Genomic DNA, 20,913 nt, shown 5'->3' with positions numbered 1-20,913 from the left:
ATGCAAATGTAACGTGACAACAATAGTCCCATTGACAAATGCATATGAAATAAATCATATATGAGAACTGCGGAAATGAAATCAAATGAAGAATGATCCTCGCAGTTGTGAACGCAATTTATGCAATAATTGCGTAAGAAGGCTGAAAAAAAAAATATTCAGGACTTCAACTGGATTTGAACCCGTGACCTCGCAATACCGGTGCGATGCTCTAACCAACTAAGCTATGAAGCCACTGATAGTCCCATTGTTTTCTAACCCTGAAAGCAATGGTCTGCAGTCTGCATTTTGTACTGTCCACCAATTTATACATGAAGGATCAACAAGACATGAACATATTCATTTTTTTATAAAATAATACTAGTTCTGAGAAACCGGGGATCAATCAGTAGAAAACGTAACACACCCTTTGAACCTTAAACCACTGAATTGTGACCAAAATACTTACAGTGCATACTAATTAAAATCTGAATCACTCTACTGAAACCACGGCCACGCTTGTAAATAGTTAATTAGTTCGTCTCCGTCCCGTTGGAATTCTTAACCCTCGGACGTACAAGGGAGGTGCCTCCCCCCCTCTGAGGTTTCTTAGATTTTTTTAGACGATAAAAAATCAGCACCTGACGTTTTCAATGGCTGTTCGTTTATTCCTCGCGCGCATTTTGAGGCAATTTTAGTGAGCGTCAGTTACTATGGTACACCTATCCTTATTGTGTATATATTTTAAAATTAACAAGTGTAGCCGTGACTGATTTAAAAACGTTTTTTTGATGAGTATTAATTAGTGAGATTTAGATTTACGTTTACGGTAAAGCGTGGATTTGTACCACGTGACCAAGTGTTCCCTTTACTTCTCGTTTGCTGTTAATTAAACCTACAAAAAATTGTTAGTTTCAAGTTAGTTTTATCCATAAGAATTGCTTTGAGCTGTATTCATTTTATCTGCATATTTTCTATTTTGAGAAATTCTTAACTTGAATTTGCTGACGTTTGCCGTTCGCCGTTAGCGTGGCTCTAAATCTCTCTAGTCAATATCTTCTGAAAAAATGATTGAAATGAAAACACGCTTTTTTACCAAACGCCCCATTGAGGACATTCCTCTATTAAATAACGAACTGCTTTCTTTGGGGAAATCCAGATATATACACGCTATCTCAGCAGTTGTGTTGACATCAAACTTTCAGCTCATCCCTGTAAAGAAAGTAGCAATTGAGGTGAATGATGATGTGAAAAATGGCAAATAATATATTAGACATATTTGTTTTTCATGAAGCTGTTAATTATTGGTCAACATATAGAGCTAGACAGTACTCTAAGAAAACGAAGGCAGCTTATTGCAAAATGTATCTTTCATATGTATTGTCCCTAAATTAATTAAGAATTGAGAAAATTAAGGGTTATCTAGTGTTTGAATGATTTCTAAACGATTTGCTTGGTAGGAATAACATGTGATTGTGTGAATCCATTAACGGTACATACTTACCACACCTATCCTTATTGTGTATATATTTCTCTTTTTACCAGTAATTATCAAGTCTGCCAATGTTCTTACATTTCGAGTTGAAAATAATAGTTCAGACTTTTATTCTTCAGCCTTCTATTTCTAGGACCCTTAATAAAGAAAAGCAAGGAAAAAGTAATAAAAACTCTCTACTTACGATTTTCTCAATGTTTCTTCTTCAATTCAATCTTAACATCATCACCAATCAGAACAAATGGAGCCCAATACCTCGGGGCAGAAAAATCGTGGGAGTCTCGAAGACATTTCATGGCCCTCTGAAGAGCAACACTTGCAATTTCTCCACTTCCAAGTTGTTGGTAGAAAGACTTCATAAACATCATTGTGGCTTCGTCATCAATTGCCCAAAGCGCCGCCAGCACGGAACGAGCACCAGCGAACAAAAAAGCACGCGCCATACCGACCACACCCTCAGACGATACCTTTCCTTGACCACTGTGGGCGCAACTAAGCACAACAAGCCTCGCCCTCAGCCTAACAGCTTGTATGTCAGACATTTTCAAAATATAGTCCTCCTCCGTAGGAGGCTTGGATCCCGATTGGGGGTTTGGAGCCAAAACAATTTCTCCAGTCTCCTTCCTTCCGTGGGCTGCGATGTGAACCAAAGCAACTGACGCGATTCTCTGAAGTACCGCTTCTTTGGTTGCATCTTTACCTGTTAAAGGTTGACTTTCGAGAATTTCTCCAATCATCTCCACTTCCATTCTTGCGTACTTCAGCTGCTCATAAATGGGGTTGCCCCATTTATTTGTAACTTTCTCCAAACATGGGTCTCCGACAATTAAGGCTCCACTTTGACTGTGGTATTCACATGGCGAATCTGTGATGACTTCCAAACTTCTCAGTGAGGGAACCATACGGATTCTTAACGATTCTCTTAAGGCTGCCCAGGGAGCTAAGCACAAAGCACCATCGGGGACTACAATTAGTTCATCACCATCAAGCAAGTCTTCAATGGGACCAAGAACTGCATCATATAATGGCTGTAAAAAGTCGGTGGTCTCCTGTGATGGCTCCGATGTTTGATTGTCTTCTCGAGTACTTGAGGGAGTTGAGTCATCACTCAGCTTATCCATTGACCGGTTTTCGCACCTAATACCGACGCCATCCCTAATGTTTTTCAAAACAGTGTCTAAAAGGAGAGTAAAGGAATCTTCGTGTTCACAACCAATTTCTATCTCTGCTTGCCTAAAGATAGGGTTGCCCTCTTTTCCCAACACCCAGATATTGACTGTTTTCAAATGAAGGGCCAGAAAAACTGTTAAAGCAGTTGTCTTCCTTGAAATATTTCTGACTTCTTCTTCAGATTCAATTGACCTGGGAGAAGGTGATGTAAGGCCATAAGTTACTTTTAAGGCATCGAGCAAAGCCTGTGCCCGTCCCCTCTCAGCAGCGTATAAGGCCTCATCATTCCTTTCAAGCATTACTAAAACGTACCATAAATAAGTATAGGCAAATTGATGTTGCGTACGGAAACTTATTTTCAATTCATCTTCCGAGATAGAACTGGCTCTAATGGTGTCATAGACTTTTACACTGCATCTAAAATGTTCTAAAGCCTCATTCAAGGAATATGAATGCAAAAAAGATTGACCCAGACCGACATGGGCACACGCTTCTGCCTTCCTGTCCCCGATTTCCTCGGAAATCCTCAGGTGTTGCTTGTAACACTCTATTGCTTCCTTGAAGTCGTGGAGACGTGCATAACAACTTCCGAGGTGGCAATAGGCATGTCCTTGTCCATCCCTGTCCCCGATTTCCTCGGCATTTCTTAGGGATTGCTTGTAGTACTCCATTGCTCGTGGCACGTCGCCGAGGGAATTATGAACTTCGCCGATGTTTAAATAGGCAAGTCCTTTTCCTCTTCTGTCACCGACTTCATTGGCAATGCTCAGCTGTTTCTTGTGGCACTCCATTGCTCGTTCGAACTCATTAAGTTTGAGATAAGTAGGGCCGAGAACGGAATAGGCTTCGCCTTCCATTGCCCTGTTACCATCTTCCTTGGCAATGATGAGGCTTTTGTTGGTGTACTCTAGTGCTCGTTGGTATTCGCCGAAAACTAAATAAATATTGCCGAGAATGCCATAGCCTTGCCCTTGCCCTGCCCTGTCACCAGCTTCCTTGGCAATGATGAGGTATTTATTGTTGTACTCTATTGCTCTTTGGAATTCATTAAGGCTGCAATAAGCAAAGCCGAGCTTGGCAAGGGCTTTGCCTTGACATGCCCTGTTACCAACTTCCTTGGCAATGCTGAGGTGTTGATTGTGGTACTCTATTGCTCGTTGGAATTCTCTGAGGGATTCATAAGCATCGCCGAGATTGGTATAGCCACATCCTTCTTCTGCCCTCTCACCAATTTCCTTGGCAATGCTGATGTGCTGGTTGTGGTACTCTATTGCTCGTTGGGAGTCACCGAGGGATTGGTAAGCCCAGCCGAGATGGCAATAGGCACGTCCTGCACCTGCTCTGTCACCAACTTCCTTGGCAATGCTCAGGCTTTTCTTCTGGTACTCTAGTGCTGTTTGAGAGTCACCGAGGGATCTGTAAACACAGCCGAGATTGCCATAGGCACGTCCTGCACCTGCTCTGTCACCGACTTCCTCAGCAATGCTCAGGTATTGCTTGAGGTACTCTATTGCTCGATGGAAGTCCTCGAGGAAGTAATAAGCAGTGCCTAGATTGTAGTAGGCATCTGCTTTCTCTGCCGTGTTTTTACTGATTTGCGCTTTTGTAAGACGCTTCTTTTGTTCAGCTATATCTTGTAGTATTCTTTCTGCCATTTCGAAATTTAAGTAGTGAAAGTGGACTGTCCCTTTGCAGTAGGGTTTCTTTAATGGAGCGTGGAGGTGGACAAAAAACAAAAATAATTCTCATTAATACATTTGTAGCCTGCGAAAACATCCGTTTCTCCTCGCTCTTCGCCGCTGGGGACGTTTCGCGCGGAGGAACGTCTGCGACTCAGCGACAGAAATTCCATACTGATGACGTAAAATCTGTCCAGAATCCGGTCAGAAGCGCTGATTGGTCGACGGAGTAGTTACATTGTTTAAGCTATTGTTTACAAATGACAGACAAAAGACAAAAGGCTACAAAGGTCAAATGTAAACGCAAAGAATCTGTAACAAAACAGTCAATATTTGTGGAATATAGACTTCTCTAGAAGAAGCATTTGAGTTTTGCTGGAGCTCGTGGGCAGATCAACACAACACTTTACCAAAATCGACCAGAAGACACGTAAAATTAGACAGATTTATATTTGGAACCCCATGACTACCGGATTTATTATGTAAACATTGATTTGCGTTATCAGTATGGAATTTCTGTCGCTGAGTCGCAGACGTTCCTTCGCGCGAAACGTCCCTAGCAGGAAGAGCGAGGAGAAACGGATGTTTTCTTAGGCTAATACATTTGAAGTCTTAGAATATGTCCCCATTTGACAGATAAGACATGATAGAACTTTCCACTCCTTTCTCCCCAGATTTAATCTAATTGACGCTTCTTCGGAATTATTCTGTCTGTTATAACACAATATTTCAGGTAGAATCCCTTAAAACTTTTTTCTATAAATTAAGATTGAAATACTCAAAAAGTCATATTTGTGTACCATACCTAATTATTCAGAAAACAAAGAAAGGTTACATTAAGTACAAAAACTAATCATTTTTGAAATCTGTGATACCAAATGAAAATGTAGTTAAGAGCTTCTGCCTAAGAGAGTGTGTTAGGGTTGCACAGTAATTTTTAGGGAGTTATTTAAGGCACAAGTTAACCCCTTTTATAATTTAACTCCACATTTGGGGTCATTTTTACTCCTGAAAGAGAGTTCTTTTTCCTCCCAGTCTGGAGTTAATTAACTCCGAAAATGGGGTTATTTTTACTCCTTACATGGGTTGTTTTTACTCTTTTTGGAGTTTATTTGACTCTGAAAGTGGAGTAAAAATTTTAGGTACAGGATAACTCCTTTTTTGGGATTATTTTAACTCCTCAATATCTGGGGTCATTTTTACTCCTGAAAAAGAGTTCTTCAAACTCCTTTTGGAGTTAAAGTAACTCCCCCCAAAATAACTCCATGCACTGTAAGGGGTTAAATTAACCCTCTAGAGGAGTTGTTATAACTCCTTGAAAATTACTGTGTGGAAATAGGTGTCGGTAGAGTTTGGTCAAATTGGGTACACTTAGTTACTATGGAGACATCCGCATTATGCCAATGTTTTAGCTCGATTGTCGCTGTTTTGGTCTGAGGTATAGATCGGCCTTTTGAAGCCGAGTTCTCTGAAGTCGATTTTTAGGTCAATTTTGACGGTTTTGAATAATTGCGACCTTTAATGTGTGGATCGGAACATTTTCAGCCAATTTAAGAGTCATTTCTTATTAGCTCTATCCTCAAGGTTTTTATAGCAGAACATGCAGCTCAAAGAAATATTTTTATTGTTTGTGACTTTATTGTACAGTTTGAGAATACCCGTGCATGGATGCATATGGTAGGAGAAACCGCAAAAGGCCCAAAGTTAAGTCCAATTAACTTCTGTTCTCACTTTTGAAATTACAAAATTCTTACATGGTAAAAAATATCAAAAACACTAAGAGGAAAACACTAAGGTTATACGGCTTTCTCACTGTGCAACCGTGCATTGATGATTCTATTATTATAGTCACAACACTCTCCTCATCTAGTTTACATAAATTGTTTCCACCCAAATAGTCTGCATACAGGCGTCGTCCCGTCAGAGAAAAAAAAAAAAGATTTTCTAAGGAGAGGTTGTGGCTGTACGCAGGTTAAGTCCAGAGAAATGGGGCTAGGTCTAATCCTCAAAAATGAGTCCGCTGCCTGGCGACGATTACATTACATGCAAATTTCAGCGAGACCACAAAGTAGCAAACCACAACAAATTTTAAATTGTTTGCCTTATATAGAGCAGAAATACAAGCCATTTAATCTATAAAAAGTAATTTTCTTGAAATACTTTGTGGCATTATAATTTACATAGTCCCACTCCACAATGAATAAATTTTAAAGGCAGCTGTTTGAGGAAAGATTTCTTGACTAACTAAAATCATGACCTCAATTTCCTATTGATCGATGCAAGACTTAGTTTCACAAATTTATATGTAGAAAGCAGGTCTTTCTTCGTTAGCTATTATAATAAAAACGAAAATTATTATAAATCTGTGACGTCTACAACATGAGAGATCCACATTTAACACAAATTATCCTGAATATCCGGCATTGCTTGTGTGAGGAGGGGTAGAGGTGAGGGTTTTTAGGGGCGGGGAGGGGGGGGGAAGGAAAGTGGAAGAGAGACGCGGACAAAGGAGACAACGAAGGGAGAGAAACACAAATCGGCCAAAACAATATTGTAGTCGGGTGTTTTGCTTAACATGGAACACATACTTTGCTTCGCGGTCGCAAACCGGTCTAAACTTATTATTAATTATTTCTAAGTAAAAAAGAGAGGAAAAAACTACAGCAGGAATCAAAATGAACCTTGCAGAAATATCTGCTTGGGAAAATTCCAAGTTAAAGGAGATTATTTCTTACCTGAACGATTTGATATCTGTGAAGAAATTTGCGACGGAGTTTGAAGTGTTCTCCAGTGGTTGGATTTAAATGCAGAGGACTATCAAATATATAGGGTGGCCGATAGAAACAAAAAACCACAAGAAAACAACAACAACAACAAAAATAGGAGAGAACAAACCCAAAACAGAAAGACATAAGACAAAACGGAAACCCAAAACAGAAAAACACTACCAGGAAACAGAAACACAAATCCCAATACGGAAATTAGCATCCCCAACCGGAAACGCACACAAAAAAATACAAAATTAAACCGCAAAATTAAACTGAAACAGAATCCAAAAATACAAATAAACCATAGCCACAAAAGACGAAAACAGAAACAAGGAAATAGTGTAAAGCTATACTTTCTCATGTTTCATCGTCTTTTTTTTTGAACAGGCTTTTTACGTTTTTTCAGGGAGACCATGATCGCAGGCTATTATTATCTAGGAACATCAAACTGTAAATCAATCTCGTTCCCATGCTATCTCTTCTCTTCGTCGCCTTTCGCTCCAGATGACCGGTAATTTCGTCTTTGAGGTCTCCGGTCAATTTTAGCCCGCCAAGGTCTTCACGCGTGGACCGGAAAGCAAAACCACCTAAGACAATATTAAATATGTGTGGCAACTGACAGGTTTTATATATTTATTTATTACCCTTCAATACTTTTTATTTTTATTGTAATTTGTTTTGTTACTTACTGACTTTTTTATTTATTTATTCTTTTACTTTCTGCTGCGTATTAATGTTGTTTATACTACTACATGAGAAATTTCTGCAATTTGATTGGCTTAGGACAGTGGTATTTCAGCTTAATTTGAAATACCTACATGTGAAAATTACAAACCTTTTGTGGGTAGTAGTGTAAACAAATAATAGCAAGATTTGTAGTGATATTTGGCGTAAATAGCACTCGTGATATTTCAAAATTGTCTCAAATTTCACTTGCCTAGCGGCTCGTGAAATTACGTGCAACAATTTCGAAATATCACTCGTGCATGGTATTTATGCCAAATATCACTACAAATCATGCTATTACCTATACTAATTTGTTGTTAATAAAATAAAATTAAAAAAAAAAAAACACATGGGGTCCGTTTCTTGATCGTCCTGGTACCTTTTCTAGTCCAAAGCAGACAACCTAACGTGAGACATAACTACTAACGTATGGCGTTAAAATACAGAGATTGACTCTGACTGAAAGTCAGTTGCTCGAGATTTAATACGCCCGACGGTAGCGAAACGTCATATAAATAAAATAATTTTATAAAACTATTTGGCGTACTTTAAAGTTTGTGGGGGTTATTTTAATTGGCAAAGTTGGTCAAATGTAGGCGATTTTTCCGTGGAAATGAATTTTTAGGGAGCACTGACATCAAAGTGTAAATAGAGAAAAATAAATTTGTCTTCGGGTCCTTATGTCCTCTATATAACGTAGTGACGGCGAATAAATTTACAAAAACGTGTGATGCATACGGCAGAGTTATTGTTTTGTTCATTGAACCTATGTCAAGAAAATATGCGAATAAGGCCCCATTTATATCGAGAAAATTTTTCTCGGTGTCACCCTCCCAGCCCGAGTCAACTTAAGCAAGTGTTAATTATATGAGAAACAGTTGACCCTCTTGCCCGAGCTGAAAACAGCGCTTGCGCATGCTCTGATTCTCTCGTCTTGGCCGAGTTAATGATCCGGCTGGGTAAGGCAAGTGTTTACTTGGCGAAAAGTTGGCTTAGCTGGGAGGGTGATCTTACCATCGGAAAAGGGATCTAACCGAGCCCAATATTTGTTTCAAGTGTAATTAAACGCCAAGTTTCGGTAAGGAGATGTTGACTCGCCCGGGGTAGCTAGAGTAGGCGAGTGACTCTTCTACCCGGGGCGACTTTTCTTCATATAAGGGGTGACCTTGCAGTTCTTGGAAAACATCCCGTTATGGGTTGGGAAAACAATGAACATGGAACCTAGCCCGAAAACAAAGGAACTGCGACCCATACCGTAAACGATCTAATAAACGCCCACTCTCAAATAAACGCCTCTTATCTAATAAACGCCGCACTTACGCTGTTAAGTTAGTATTAAACGCCCCTCTCTAATAAACGCCCCCTATCTAATAAACACCCCCCTTGAAAATTGCCCCCAAATACCAGGAAATGGCGAAATAGAGCAAAATCGATCAATTTATTAATTTCATTGCTTGATTAACATCAGTTTGCGTATTATGTCATGTTCAATTTCTAGATAAGCCGCCAGGCCCGCAGTCGAGATTCTGTTAACACAAAAACGTTTTTAGTCGAAAGCATACTGTATACAATTATGTTGAGTTCGTTAAAATAAGGTACGAAAATAAACCCCTCTCTCTTTTAAACGCCTCCCATCGATTAAACGCCTCCTCTTGGACCCCTAAAATTAAATAAACGCCCCGGGCGTTTATTAGATCATTTACGGTAGGGGTCTCTTCTGAACTGCTGCAAGGCTACTGGGGCCACAGGGCCTAATTGCCTATTTAGGCGATGACTTGTTTTTGCTAGTAAAGGAATTCCTTTCATTTTTTCTTTCATATTTAAATTTTTTTAATCGTTCTGAGGTTTAAAAAACAAAAGCCCTAACTTACGCAAGAAAGTAAAACCCTGAAGAAATCTGGTATAGTAAAATGACGCCGTCGCAAAAACGGCCTTTTATGGAATCCTTCCAAGAATTTGGCTTTCTAATGCAAATTAAGGCTTTTGAATTTACTGAATCAAATATGAAAGAAATGAAAAAAAAAAAAAAAAAAAAAAAAAAACGAAATGACTCTGGTCGTATTTGTAGATTGACACCAACGTGAAAAGCCCCGTCCACAAAAATCCGGATATTTTTATGGCGCATTTATATCTATATTTTCACATGAATCGGCCTTCCGTCTGGTATTCCGTCCACACACGAAACCAGTGAATCCTCTCACCGAAACATTAGCATTTGCAACGGAACGGGAGCGTCAGTTGACGATGGGAAAGCGCGGAAAGGACTAAACACGACTTCCGGTGCTCAACTTGCTTCTCTGCCATTGGTCAAGCCAGTTGTTTGATTTGCTCGCGGCGTCGTCTTCATCTGACGTTCCCGTTTTATTGCGCGCTAAATCAGCCTACTATATTTTTGAAACCGGTCTCCGGAGTGGTTTAAGGCCTCGTCAGCACGAATCCAGGTAAAAGGATATGCAGTTTCAAAAATTACTCTTGATTCGTGTAAACGAGGTCTAAAACAGTTCAAGGTAGCTTTTGCTGGATCCAGTCTAGAATGTCCTTGTAAACCACGCTCGCAGTTTCATCCACCTCATTCAAAAGTTCATGGCGTCCATTTTTGTCCACCTACAAAGCAAGTTTTACAAGCAGTTGAGTTAATAATGAAATAATAGGTAGATTTAAAAATGACAACGGGAAGGAAAATTGGCCGAAGAGGGAAAACAACATATCATTCTTTAGATTCCCGTTTTGGAGACGAGAATTGAAAGATGAAAGCATTTCCTCTTAGGTGATTATTTTATAAATTCTCATAACCTTTTCCTTTTGAAAATGTGTTGATATTGATTGGAGAAAATTTATATTTGTCACTCCTGGGGCTAAAAGGGTTAAGACAAATCACGAGTGTTGTTGGGATACGTTCACCCCGGGCAGGGCAATATCGCCACATGAACAAACGTCGTTTTAAGACCGCCTCTTTCTGCCCTCATGATAAACCGTCAAGCGGCCGAACTACTCGTCGAAAGTACCAACAGAGAGGTAATTAGTTCGCTCAGTGCTGTCAGCAAAGCAGCTCATTCGTGTACCTTAAATGTCTTGTCGTTACTGGGAGAATTCTCATGTAAGTAATGTGAACAGTCAATCTTCAGTAATTGGTCTCCACCACCATGGACAAGTAGCTAAGGTGTTGTAAGCCTTGACAAGTTCCCATGGATTTCATTCATTGCGTCTGATATAGCTCCCACCCATCTCACTTTCATTCCCTCATGCCACTTTAGGCTATCATTGGCATACTTTTCAACCTAAAACAATAGTAATAAACAAGGTGCATTGTGTTATTGAAGTCCTAGACTTGCCACAAGTCAAGGCCGAGAGAGTAGAAGGCGCGAGGGACGCCTGGTACTCAAGAAAATTCGACTTGCTGTAAGACTTTTGGTTACTAAATGGATTTTGCAAAGAATTAAGTGACACTGAAATTTTTATGGGGAGGCTCCAACCCTAAACAAACACGACGAGCTCCTTCAACGATAAATGTGTTTGGAGTTAGGTCGTGGGGTGGTGCCTTACCATATAAAACGTTGTTGAGTAGCTCCCCCGCCCTCCCCCACCCGGGGTATAATCTTAGGGCTGATTAATTGAACAGGACAGAATAACCCTCGACAAACCCGCCGGCCACCAATATCACTAGTTCATTGCACAATCATGAAGGATGGAAAACATCAATTCCTGTCTCACAATTCCGAACGACCTGTCATTAACCATTAAAGTGAAAAACTTTTATTTAGTCTCCACCCATAACGTTCCAGTTAGTGGTACGAAATGTCAAGTTTCGCGATCGGTTTGAGGGACTGGACACAGCCTCATTCAGCAACCTCCAGAAATGACCGGAATATGTTCGGCATTGCTCGAAAGTCGTGGAAATTTTTCTTCGGAAACGCGGATAAAATGCACACGAAAGTCTCTCTCCTTTGACTCAGGAAAAGAGAGCAGTGTTCAGTTGTGTTATTCGCCTTTTTAGAAACGAGAAGGGAATTTTATTGGAGAACAAATTTGACCCGCGATTGTTTCTGGGATTGTTACTGGGGTCGCGCCGGTCAGCTATTGGCCAATCTTCTTCTCTGTCCCTAGTAACAATCCCAAAAGTCTTCTTTCCTCTGCTGTTTTTAATAACAATCCCAGAAGTCTTTGTGAAAGTTAACTCGACCCAGTTTCTGACTCGTTTGTAAAGTGATGAATTGTATCACCTGTGTAGGATCCTGGCTTAAGACTGATGGATCAATCAGTGGCCTGATCTGATACGAGGGCATTATCCATGATACTGTTCTTCCTACACAAGCCTGTAAAATACATGCATTATATACGTAATTTGAGACCTTTAGTTTTTAAGACGAGAACGACTAAGAGTACGAGATTTTCTTAATGCTAAGCAGTGCGCGCGCATGAGCCAGCGTCGGCAGGAAAACGTGGTAGCCGTCGTCATTCTACTACGAGTTTTGCTGAGAATGTCGTTGTGACGAAAACAAGTTATCAAATGTTAGAAGCTAAGTTGTATTATTTTCGGTCGGGAGAGGGCTTAAACTCCTTTAATAAGTAACAGTGCTAACTTTTCTGGTGAATCAAAAGTACAATGGAGCTTTCCGGGCGTCTATTTTTCTTTTTGAGAAGAGCGAAAGTCGTACTCACCTCCTAGTAGTTCTCGTCCTCGAATCTAAAGGTCTCTTTTAACCAAGCGTGAGGTCCAGATAGCTGAATATTGGCCAAGTTCGTCTTGTTTTTGTTGGTGCGTTTTTATATATGGAACAATCACTACAGTGTTAATTTCGCACCTCCCCCTAGAAGACAAGGTTAAAAACTTGACTCGTGATAAAATAATCTCCTATTAAAATAATCATCACATTCCCTTCCCTTCGCCACTAGAACTTTGTAGAAAGTTCGTTTCTACTTGTGATTAATCAGTTATTTATGTTTAAATAACATGTGAATTGAGAGGCAACAGACTATAAAAAATTGCTGCCCCTGCAAATATTTCACATCTAAAATCTGTTTTATCTCACACTGCATTAGATTTTCTTATGACCTTGAAAAAAGGTTTCTGTAAGTGTTCGTTATTTGTTTTATCAGGCAATGGATGAAAAGATCAAGACATGGCCTCTTCGCTTTCCCGCCAAAGAAATCCCTAATATAGAGAAAGCATTGTGCGATTGGGTAATCGTGTTGTTATATGACTTCAAAGCGAAGTCAGTATCGTTTGACATCTAGAAAGTTCTCGGGCGTTCGCTTAACCAACCAAAAGGCACGCGCGTTTGTATCCGTTCGATAAACCAATCAAATCGCTCTATTACCGTTGGTTTGATGTTTCTTTTTTGTTCGCGCGTTTTCATTTCATGGTCATACGAAAATACGAAAATTTGTTGCCCGTTTTACCTTACTTTCAGCCTCATTTTTAAAGTGAGGGTTTGTGGAACTCGGAATGGTCTATTATAGCCTATGATCATGCCCTCCCTTAGAAAAAAAAGAAAAAAACGCCTGATCTCGGGTTAAGATAAGACGATAAATCATGAGAAACTATTGTTTTACATTATTTCCTTGTTTCTGTTTTGGGGTTTTTGATCATCAGGTTTGTATTTTTAAATTCTCTTTCAGTTTTGTGGTTCAATTTTGTGTTTTTGTTTTGTATGTGTTTCCGCTTTGGGGTGTTTATTTGGGGTGTTTATTTCTGTTTTATTTCTGTTTCTGTTTTCTCAGGTACGTACTGTTTTTCTGTTTTGGGTTTGTTGTATCCTGTTTTTGCATTGACGGAACTGTAAGAAAAGAGAAATAGTCTGTGCATTGTGTTTTCGTTTACTGTTTGTAGCAAGTGGAACAACAAATTACCGTGCAAGGACTGGATTCCACTTGTATGCTTGATCACAGGCGGCCCAAACTCATTACATGAACGCGGACGTGACTCTTGCTTGGGAGCGGTGTTGTGTTACAAACGGTTATTTACAAAGGCTTGTATGGGATCGATCGGTTTTTCTTAAAAGAGATAAAAAATGTTATGTTTTTAAATAAAATCGACGTACCTTATTGCCTTGTTGTATTCTTTGTTGTTTGCCCGCGTCTCAGGCCGTTTTGAAGCGTTTTCGGCGAGTTAGCGCTATTTTGGTGTTCCACTGCTAAAAGAAAGACTTTCTTTTAGCAGTGGAAAACCAAAATAGCGCTAACTCGCCGAAAACGCTTCAAAACGGCCTGAGACGCGGGCAAACAACAAAGAATACAACAAGGCAATAAGGTACGTCGATTTTATTTAAAAACATAACATTTTTTATCTCTTTTAAGAAAAACTGATAGATCCCATACAAGCCTTTGTAAATAACCGTTTGTAACACAACACCGCTCGCAAGCAAGAGTCACGTCCGCGTTCATGTAATGAGTTTGGGCCGCCTGTGGCTTGATGCATTAAAAATTGTACCCGCAAAGAAATAAGGTCTCTACATAACACTAAGAACAGCTATTGTACCACCCTATAAAGAATAATGCATAATATTAATAACATTACGAGCCGCAAGGTCGATTTTCGTGCACGCACCAGGGATCCTTAATTTCCATGGAGATACCCACAAACTGGACTCAAGTAACTACAAGGCGTTAGTCTTGATACATTTCCTTGCGCACCTCAGGTGTGCACATTAATCGCTTTCTGTCAGTTCATCTGTCAATAAACTCATTTTAGGACAGGACACAAATTTGCGTCAAATATCAGAGCTTGTCTTCTGCGCGCCGAATTTATACCATCGGAGCGAGATATTTTAACTCAGCTATGGTTCTCGTCAAAATCACTTAATGAAAATACTTGAATTCATGGTTGGTGTTAAAAAAGGGTCTTGGTGCAAGTCTTGGAAAAAAAAGAAATATTTTTTTCGTTTCTTAAGCGAAAGGTAAAATCTAGCGCTTTATGAAGGTCGAATTCGAACCCTCCAAAGTAATAATTATTCGGTACGTTACCTGGTAAGTTACATATTGTCGCCGAAATGGTTTCAAAAGTTCAACGTGAAGAGTTCTGGATGTTATTTCGCATTATTTTCGAAGGACAGAAACTGTGTTCGCCGATATAAGGTAAGAGAGACCTTTATTATTTAAAAGGTAGAGGAGCAGCTTGTTATGGCTCTCGCATGCGGAGTTCGAGCACATCGGTGAAGCCGGTTTCACGACACTGAGGAAAACTGAGGAAAATATTTACTTGTCTTTGGTATTGTGTATATTCTCGATCACTATACAATAACGCACAAATATTATAATTCAAATGGCATTTACAACACGCGCCAAAAGAGCCGTGATCCCGCCAAAATGCTCGAACCATCTAACAGAGTGTAAAAAGGGGGCTGGTAGGCAACAGACGACTTTTACCTCGTGCCAAAATACTGCTTGTTCCAAAAATTGTTTTCTCTGGTCGGTATATTATATTCTGGGTTCTACTCTTTGAATGAGTAAATGTGAATTTTGCCGCTTGTTTCATACTGAGAGGTCATGACACGCATATTGATTTTCTGCGGTTATTGTTTCTGGTCGGCATGATTTGTCCCCTGATGCAAGAGCACTTTCTTCGACCTCTTTTGAAACGTAAATCTCTTCCTTTGCGGCTAAAAAAGAGTTTTAGGTTGTTTAGTCTTCTCCAAAGTGCCTCCTGGATCTGAATAGCTAAAGGCGATATTCTTTTGTCCGTGAATGTGATGGTTTCCTTCAATTTATGTCACGCTGGGCCCAGTTCGTTTAGTATTTTCTGCACGATGTTAGATTTTCACCGAAAGTGATTTACAGATCCAAATTTCGAGGAATGGATTATAGGAACGCATTTTGTGAAGAGAGATTTTTTAAGTAAAAAGAACTCGGATCCTTAAATCGATCGTGTTTTAGCTAGCCAATTGCAATTTTCATATCCTGTGTTAGTTCGGATAATTCAGTAGGTTATTCTCTCCTCTCCCTCTTAGTTTACAGGCGGCGCGCCCAAGTTTAAGAGGTGAAGAGAGATTTTTTTCAAGGGTAAAAAACTCGTAGCTTGAATCGATCATCTTTTACTATCTAGCCAATTGCAGTTTTAATGAGCTATGTTAGTTTGGATAATTCAGTAAATTTTTCTCTCCTCTCCCTCTTAGCTTACAGGCGGCACGCCCAAGTTTAAGAGGTGAAGAGAGATTTTTTTCAAGCGCAAAAAGCTCGTAGCCTGAATAGACCTTGTTTTACTAGCTAGCCAATTGCAGTTTTCTTACGCTGTGTTAGTTTTGTTACTCTCTCCTCTCCCTCTTGGCTTCCAGGCGGCACGCCCAAGTTTAAGAGGTGAAGAGAGATTTATCTAAATTGAAACACTCGTAGCTTTAGTCGATCATGTTTTACTAGCTAGCATATTGCAGTTGTTATACGCTGTGTTAGTTCGGATAATTTAGTAGGTTATTCTCTCCTCTCCCTCTTAGCTTACAGGCGGCGCGCCCAAGTTTAAGAGGTAAACAGAGACTTTTTTCACGGATAAAAAACGTGTAGCTTGAATCGATCATGTTTTACAACCTAGCCAATTGCAGTTTTCATGCGCTATGTTAGTTTGGATAATTCAGTGGATTATTCTCTCCTCTCCCTCTTGGCTTACAGGCGGCGCGCCCAAGTTTAAGAGGTGAAGAGAGATTTTTTTCAAGGGTAAAAAACTCGTAGCTTGAATCGATCATCTTTTACTATCTAGCCAATTGCAGTTTATGAGCTATGTTAGTTTGGATAATTCAGTAAATTTTTCTCTCCTCTCCCTCTTAGCTTACAGGCGGCACGCCCAAGTTTAAGAGGTGAAGAGAGATTTTTAAAGGGGGAAAAACTCGTAGATTGAATCGTCATGTTTTAGCTTGCTAGCCAATTGCATTTTTCATGCGTTGTTAGTGTGGATAATTCAGTAATTTTTTCTCTCCTCTCCGTCTTAGCTTACAGGCGGCGCGCCCAAGTTTAAGAGGTGAAGAGAGATTTTTTTCAACGGTAAAAAACTCGTACCCTGAATAGACCATGTTTTACTTGCTAGCCAATTGCAGTTTTCATACGCTGTGTTAGTTTGGTTACTCTTTCCTCTCCGCCTTGGCTTCCAGGCGGCGCGCCCAAGTTTAAGAGGTGAAGAGAGATTTTTTTAGATTGAAACATTCATAGTTTGAGTCGATCATGTGTTACTACCTAGCCAATTGCAGTTTTTATACGCTGTGTTAGTTTGGTAAATCAGTGGATTATTCTCTCCTCTCCCTTTTGGCTTACAGGCGGCGCGCCCAAGTTTGAGAGGTGAAGGGAGATTTTCTTAAAGTGAATAGTACATAGCTAAAATCGATCGTGTTTTAGCTAGTAAATGCAGCTTTTTTACATTGCTTTAGTCTGTATAATTCGGTAGATTTTTCTCTCCTCTTCCTAATGGCTTACAGGCAGCGCGCCCATACTTAAGAAGCGGTGATAAAGTATAAAGTAAGTCACAGCTTGAATCGATCGTGTTTTAGCTAGTCGTTACAGAGTTGTTGTTTTTGTTCATATCGTTAGTGTGTATAATTCAGTAGATTTTTATTTTCTCTCCCTCTTAAGTCTTTAGCTCTTATGCGATGCGCCCAATCTTACGACAAGTGGTGTTGGTTTCAAAAGCGAAATCTAGTAATTCTGATTTTTTTTCTGATCTACGGCTCTCAGTCTGGATAATATTCAGCGTGATGCATGTGTTTGATGTACACCGGAAACCGGAAAAAAGCTAGTTTTGTCCGCGGGCGGCAATACTTTAATTTCGACAGTTTAAGGTAAAATATTAAGATAATGTCTAAATCATTTGTGAACTGTGATAGTTTTTTTTTTTGCGTAAATATCTCTCTTCGATCAAATGTGACAATTAGGCCAGATTTATACTAGCGATGTAAAAATTTCCTCCGTCTATGTTGAAACCGAACAAACCTCGCGGGTATCCGCTTTGGCGGGTGATCTCCCTGGGAGATAATTGAGTTGTTGTTTTCATTGTTTATTCATCAAGTTCTCAGTTGTAATTATTTTTCGGTAATATTGTTCTTATTTATTGTTTATTGAGTGGGTCGGCTAAAATTAAAGACGAAGAGTGAAGCTCCAATGCAGAATTTTTGAAGTCTATTTGATATTATGCTTTCGACAGTGCACGTGAATAGCAACTAGGTTGGGTGTCCACTCAAGATAAACTGGATTAAGTGTCGAAGATGAAAGATTTCTCGATAAAACGAACATTGTTCACAGCTTTAAGGAGTCTATCTTTTTGTCGAGGGTCGAGGGTCGAGGGTTCCTTGTCGAGGGCGAGGGTACCATGTCGAGGGTCGAGGGTAACATTTTTTTTTCCAATTTTTCTTTTTTGGAAAAGGTAATAATCGATGCAATCAATGTCATTAAAACAAATAAGAAGAATTTAAAAAACAAATGGCGCGTGAACATCTTCTAGTCGTTGGGTACGGTGGGAGTGGGGGGGGGGGGGGGGAGGGGGGGTTGGAATAGAGAAAAGCTCCGGGATATCCATAAAGAAAATGTGATGTTGTTGTTGTTGATGTTGTTTAATTAAGATAGTACGTGGACATTCGAATTCGCTTAAAAGTAAAGAACCTTCTCCCTTCCTGTGAAGGTAGACAGGTTTTGCCTAAAAAAAATGTCATAGAGCTTCTTCTAGTTGTTGGGTGGGGGGGGAAGCGGGTGGAATAGAGAAAACCTCCGGTACATCCCAATTTGTTTTCGAAGAATTACATTTATAACACCCCGGAAACCCATACCACGAACAGAACACGTTACTTGAAAACACTGATTTAAAATAGAATAATGCCTGGTAGCGACTTTCGGTGAGGTGAACATCGGCATTTGCCGACGCTTTCCCATTTAAATACAATATATCTTTCTAGGCCAGAATCGGTCATATTTATTTGTGAACGTGGACGTGGTGGACGTAAATAGGAAAAAAACAGACGTACGGTCCATGTCTCCCATTGATCCAATTAATTGTTTTACATTTGACACATTTCTACTAAAGATCTGTTGTTTTGCCAAGTTGGACATGAATAGGAAAAAACGGAGTACTGCGATAATGCCGTTTATCTTGAACTGTGAATACAAGTTTTTTATTCCCGAAAAAAAAATCGACTGTGTTGCAAATTCTGTTTAACTGTTTGAAATGTTACAATGTCACACAGGGCCATTCCTGTACAATTTTTCGGTCGGACCGGTCGGTCTGGCAAGAAAAAATGGCATTGGGTTTGTGGAGTGATTTTTGGTTCTGTTTTGAGGATATTTTCCCTGGTATTTCAATTCAAGCTTTCTCTGTGATCTACTTTTCCGTGGTTTCTGATGTCAATTTACTACTTTTAACATCATGCAAGAAACTCAGTATTATTTTCCCGAAAATTTTAGACGCAATTTTAGGTTTTACGAAAGTGAGAATTTTTCTGATTCCTCTCTCCATCGCATTTTCTAATCCAAAAATTTTAGATTTCCTTTTTCTACGAAAAATAGGCTAAGTTGGGGACTGAAATGTGAAAAACTAAACTTTAGAAATAGACTAAAAATCGTAGGGAATTAATTAGATAAGCTACCAAAACTGTACATGAATGGAACGGCCATCTAGAAATTTTCAGCCTTCCTCAAGTAACAGAAAATTGTAGGCAATTTTTGCTTCTCCGAACAGATATTTTACAGAAAACAGTCGTTCGGTGCCCCGGCCTGCCTAAGCTCTATGACATTTTTTTTAGGCAAAACCTGTCTACCTTCACAGGAAGGGAGAAGGTTCTTTACTTTTAAGCGAATTCGAATGTCCACGTACTATCTTAATTAAACAACATCAACAACAACAACATCACATTTTCTTTATGAATATCCCGGAGCTTTTCTCTATTCCAACCCCCCCTCCCCACCCCCCCACTCCCACCGTACCCAACGACTAGAAGATGTTCACGCGCCATTTGTTTTTTAAATTCTTCTTATTTGTTTTAATGACATTGATTGCATTGATTATTACCCTTTTCCAGAAAAAAAAAATTTTGGGAAAAAAAAATGTTACCCTCGACCCTCGACATGGTACCCTCGCCCTCGACATGTACCCCTCGACCCTCGACCCTCGACAAAAAGATAAACTCAGCTTTAAGATAGGCTCAGGGTCTCTTGATGTAATATAACCCTTGGCTCAAAACAATAGACTTGGCGCCTCGCCCTTCAGAAATATGCGAAGATTGCGACGCTGAACGTCGCAATCCCCCGAAAATCGAGCCGGCGGCTTGTAATGATCATAATATGAACTTTTCAACTTTTCAAACTTTTTTCGTAATAGGTGATTTTACTGCATTGAAGCCAGACTTGAAAAGAGTTAATAATAAGAAAACCTGAAATTCACAGGCTATCTATGTTATCAAAACAAACTGGCAAGAACGCGACATTACGAAACAGCCGCAAAGCATGATGGGCTTGAGGTCTTTCTCGTTATTAACAAAATATTCTTGGTTTTCACATGACGTCACCAAAATTCAAACTAAGAAACTATCGTCTCTTCTGAGTTTCTACTTTCATGTGATACTATAGCACCTTAAAATCTTTATACAAACAAATTTTCGGTTCAAAGGGGAAAGGGGTTCTTTGTTTTGCGATACGGGACGCTGGAATTTCCAGGCTTTTGGGTGACGCGGCATTTAGCTGACGGCCGGGAAAACTCTTATGTGGGTTAGGACAGGGATTTTTGGAGATTTTGCTATCTAAACATTCCTTGTCTTAGAATTAATATTACTTTAATCTTTATGAGTTCCTCAAGCGAAGAATTCACGCATGAGTCGGAAAACTCAAAAACAGATGTTTCTGTTGGTTTCCGGCGGCCATATTTGTGCCCCTGAAAGGGACACAAACATGGGTCTCCATACAAAGCTTTATAAATTTGGGTAAAACGTTTTTCCGAATATCTCGCATATGACCTATTGCATAGACCTGATTCTTGGTAAGGCTTTTTGTATATTTATCTTCTTTCATTTCCCAGATTCTAGACTTTTTGTATTAAGAGCGCCTGTCCGTAAAAATCAAACATATCGCGGCAAGGGTGGAAAATTCGATTTCTTTCATATTTTAATGTTAGATAGGCTAGGGTTTAACTAAAATCACT

General features: G+C 39.6%; 2 protein-coding genes and 1 pseudogene across 4 annotated transcripts in view; all 3 read right to left on the bottom strand.

Annotated features, from left to right (window-relative positions):
* Positions 1–20,913, bottom strand: part of LOC140944987 (L-asparaginase-like) — a 255,222-nt gene that overhangs the window by 162,842 nt on the left and 71,467 nt on the right. The gene's annotated exons all lie outside the window — the stretch shown is intronic.
* Positions 463–7,106, bottom strand: LOC140944983 (tetratricopeptide repeat protein 28-like). 2 transcript variants are annotated; one of them, XM_073394097.1, is made up of 4 exons: positions 7,059–7,106; positions 4,101–4,347; positions 1,659–3,980; positions 463–1,191 (listed from the first exon to the last, which is right to left on the bottom strand). In XM_073394097.1, exons 2-3 carry the CDS (start codon positions 4,297–4,299, stop codon positions 1,666–1,668), a joined length of 2,514 nt encoding a protein of 837 aa, XP_073250198.1. In that variant the 5' UTR covers positions 4,300–4,347; positions 7,059–7,106; the 3' UTR covers positions 463–1,191; positions 1,659–1,665. The 2 variants fall into 2 exon arrangements, with proteins under 2 accessions (XP_073250198.1, XP_073250197.1); XM_073394096.1 differs by having other exon boundaries at positions 1,659–4,347.
* Positions 10,227–20,913, bottom strand: part of LOC140943265 (monoglyceride lipase-like) — a 35,677-nt pseudogene continuing 24,990 nt past the window's right edge.

Source organism: Porites lutea, chromosome 7 (genome assembly GCF_958299795.1).
Source record: "Porites lutea chromosome 7, jaPorLute2.1, whole genome shotgun sequence".
Classification (NCBI taxonomy): Eukaryota; Metazoa; Cnidaria; class Anthozoa; order Scleractinia; family Poritidae; genus Porites; species Porites lutea.
Note: the sequence above shows the minus strand (reverse complement) of the source record. Positions and strands in the feature narration are given on the sequence as shown.

What these genes read in the sequence shown, in the direction of transcription:
- LOC140944983 (XM_073394096.1), bottom strand. Translation starts at nt 4,299, where the DNA reads ATGGCAGAAAGAATACTACAAGATATAGCTGAACAAAAGAAGCGTCTT.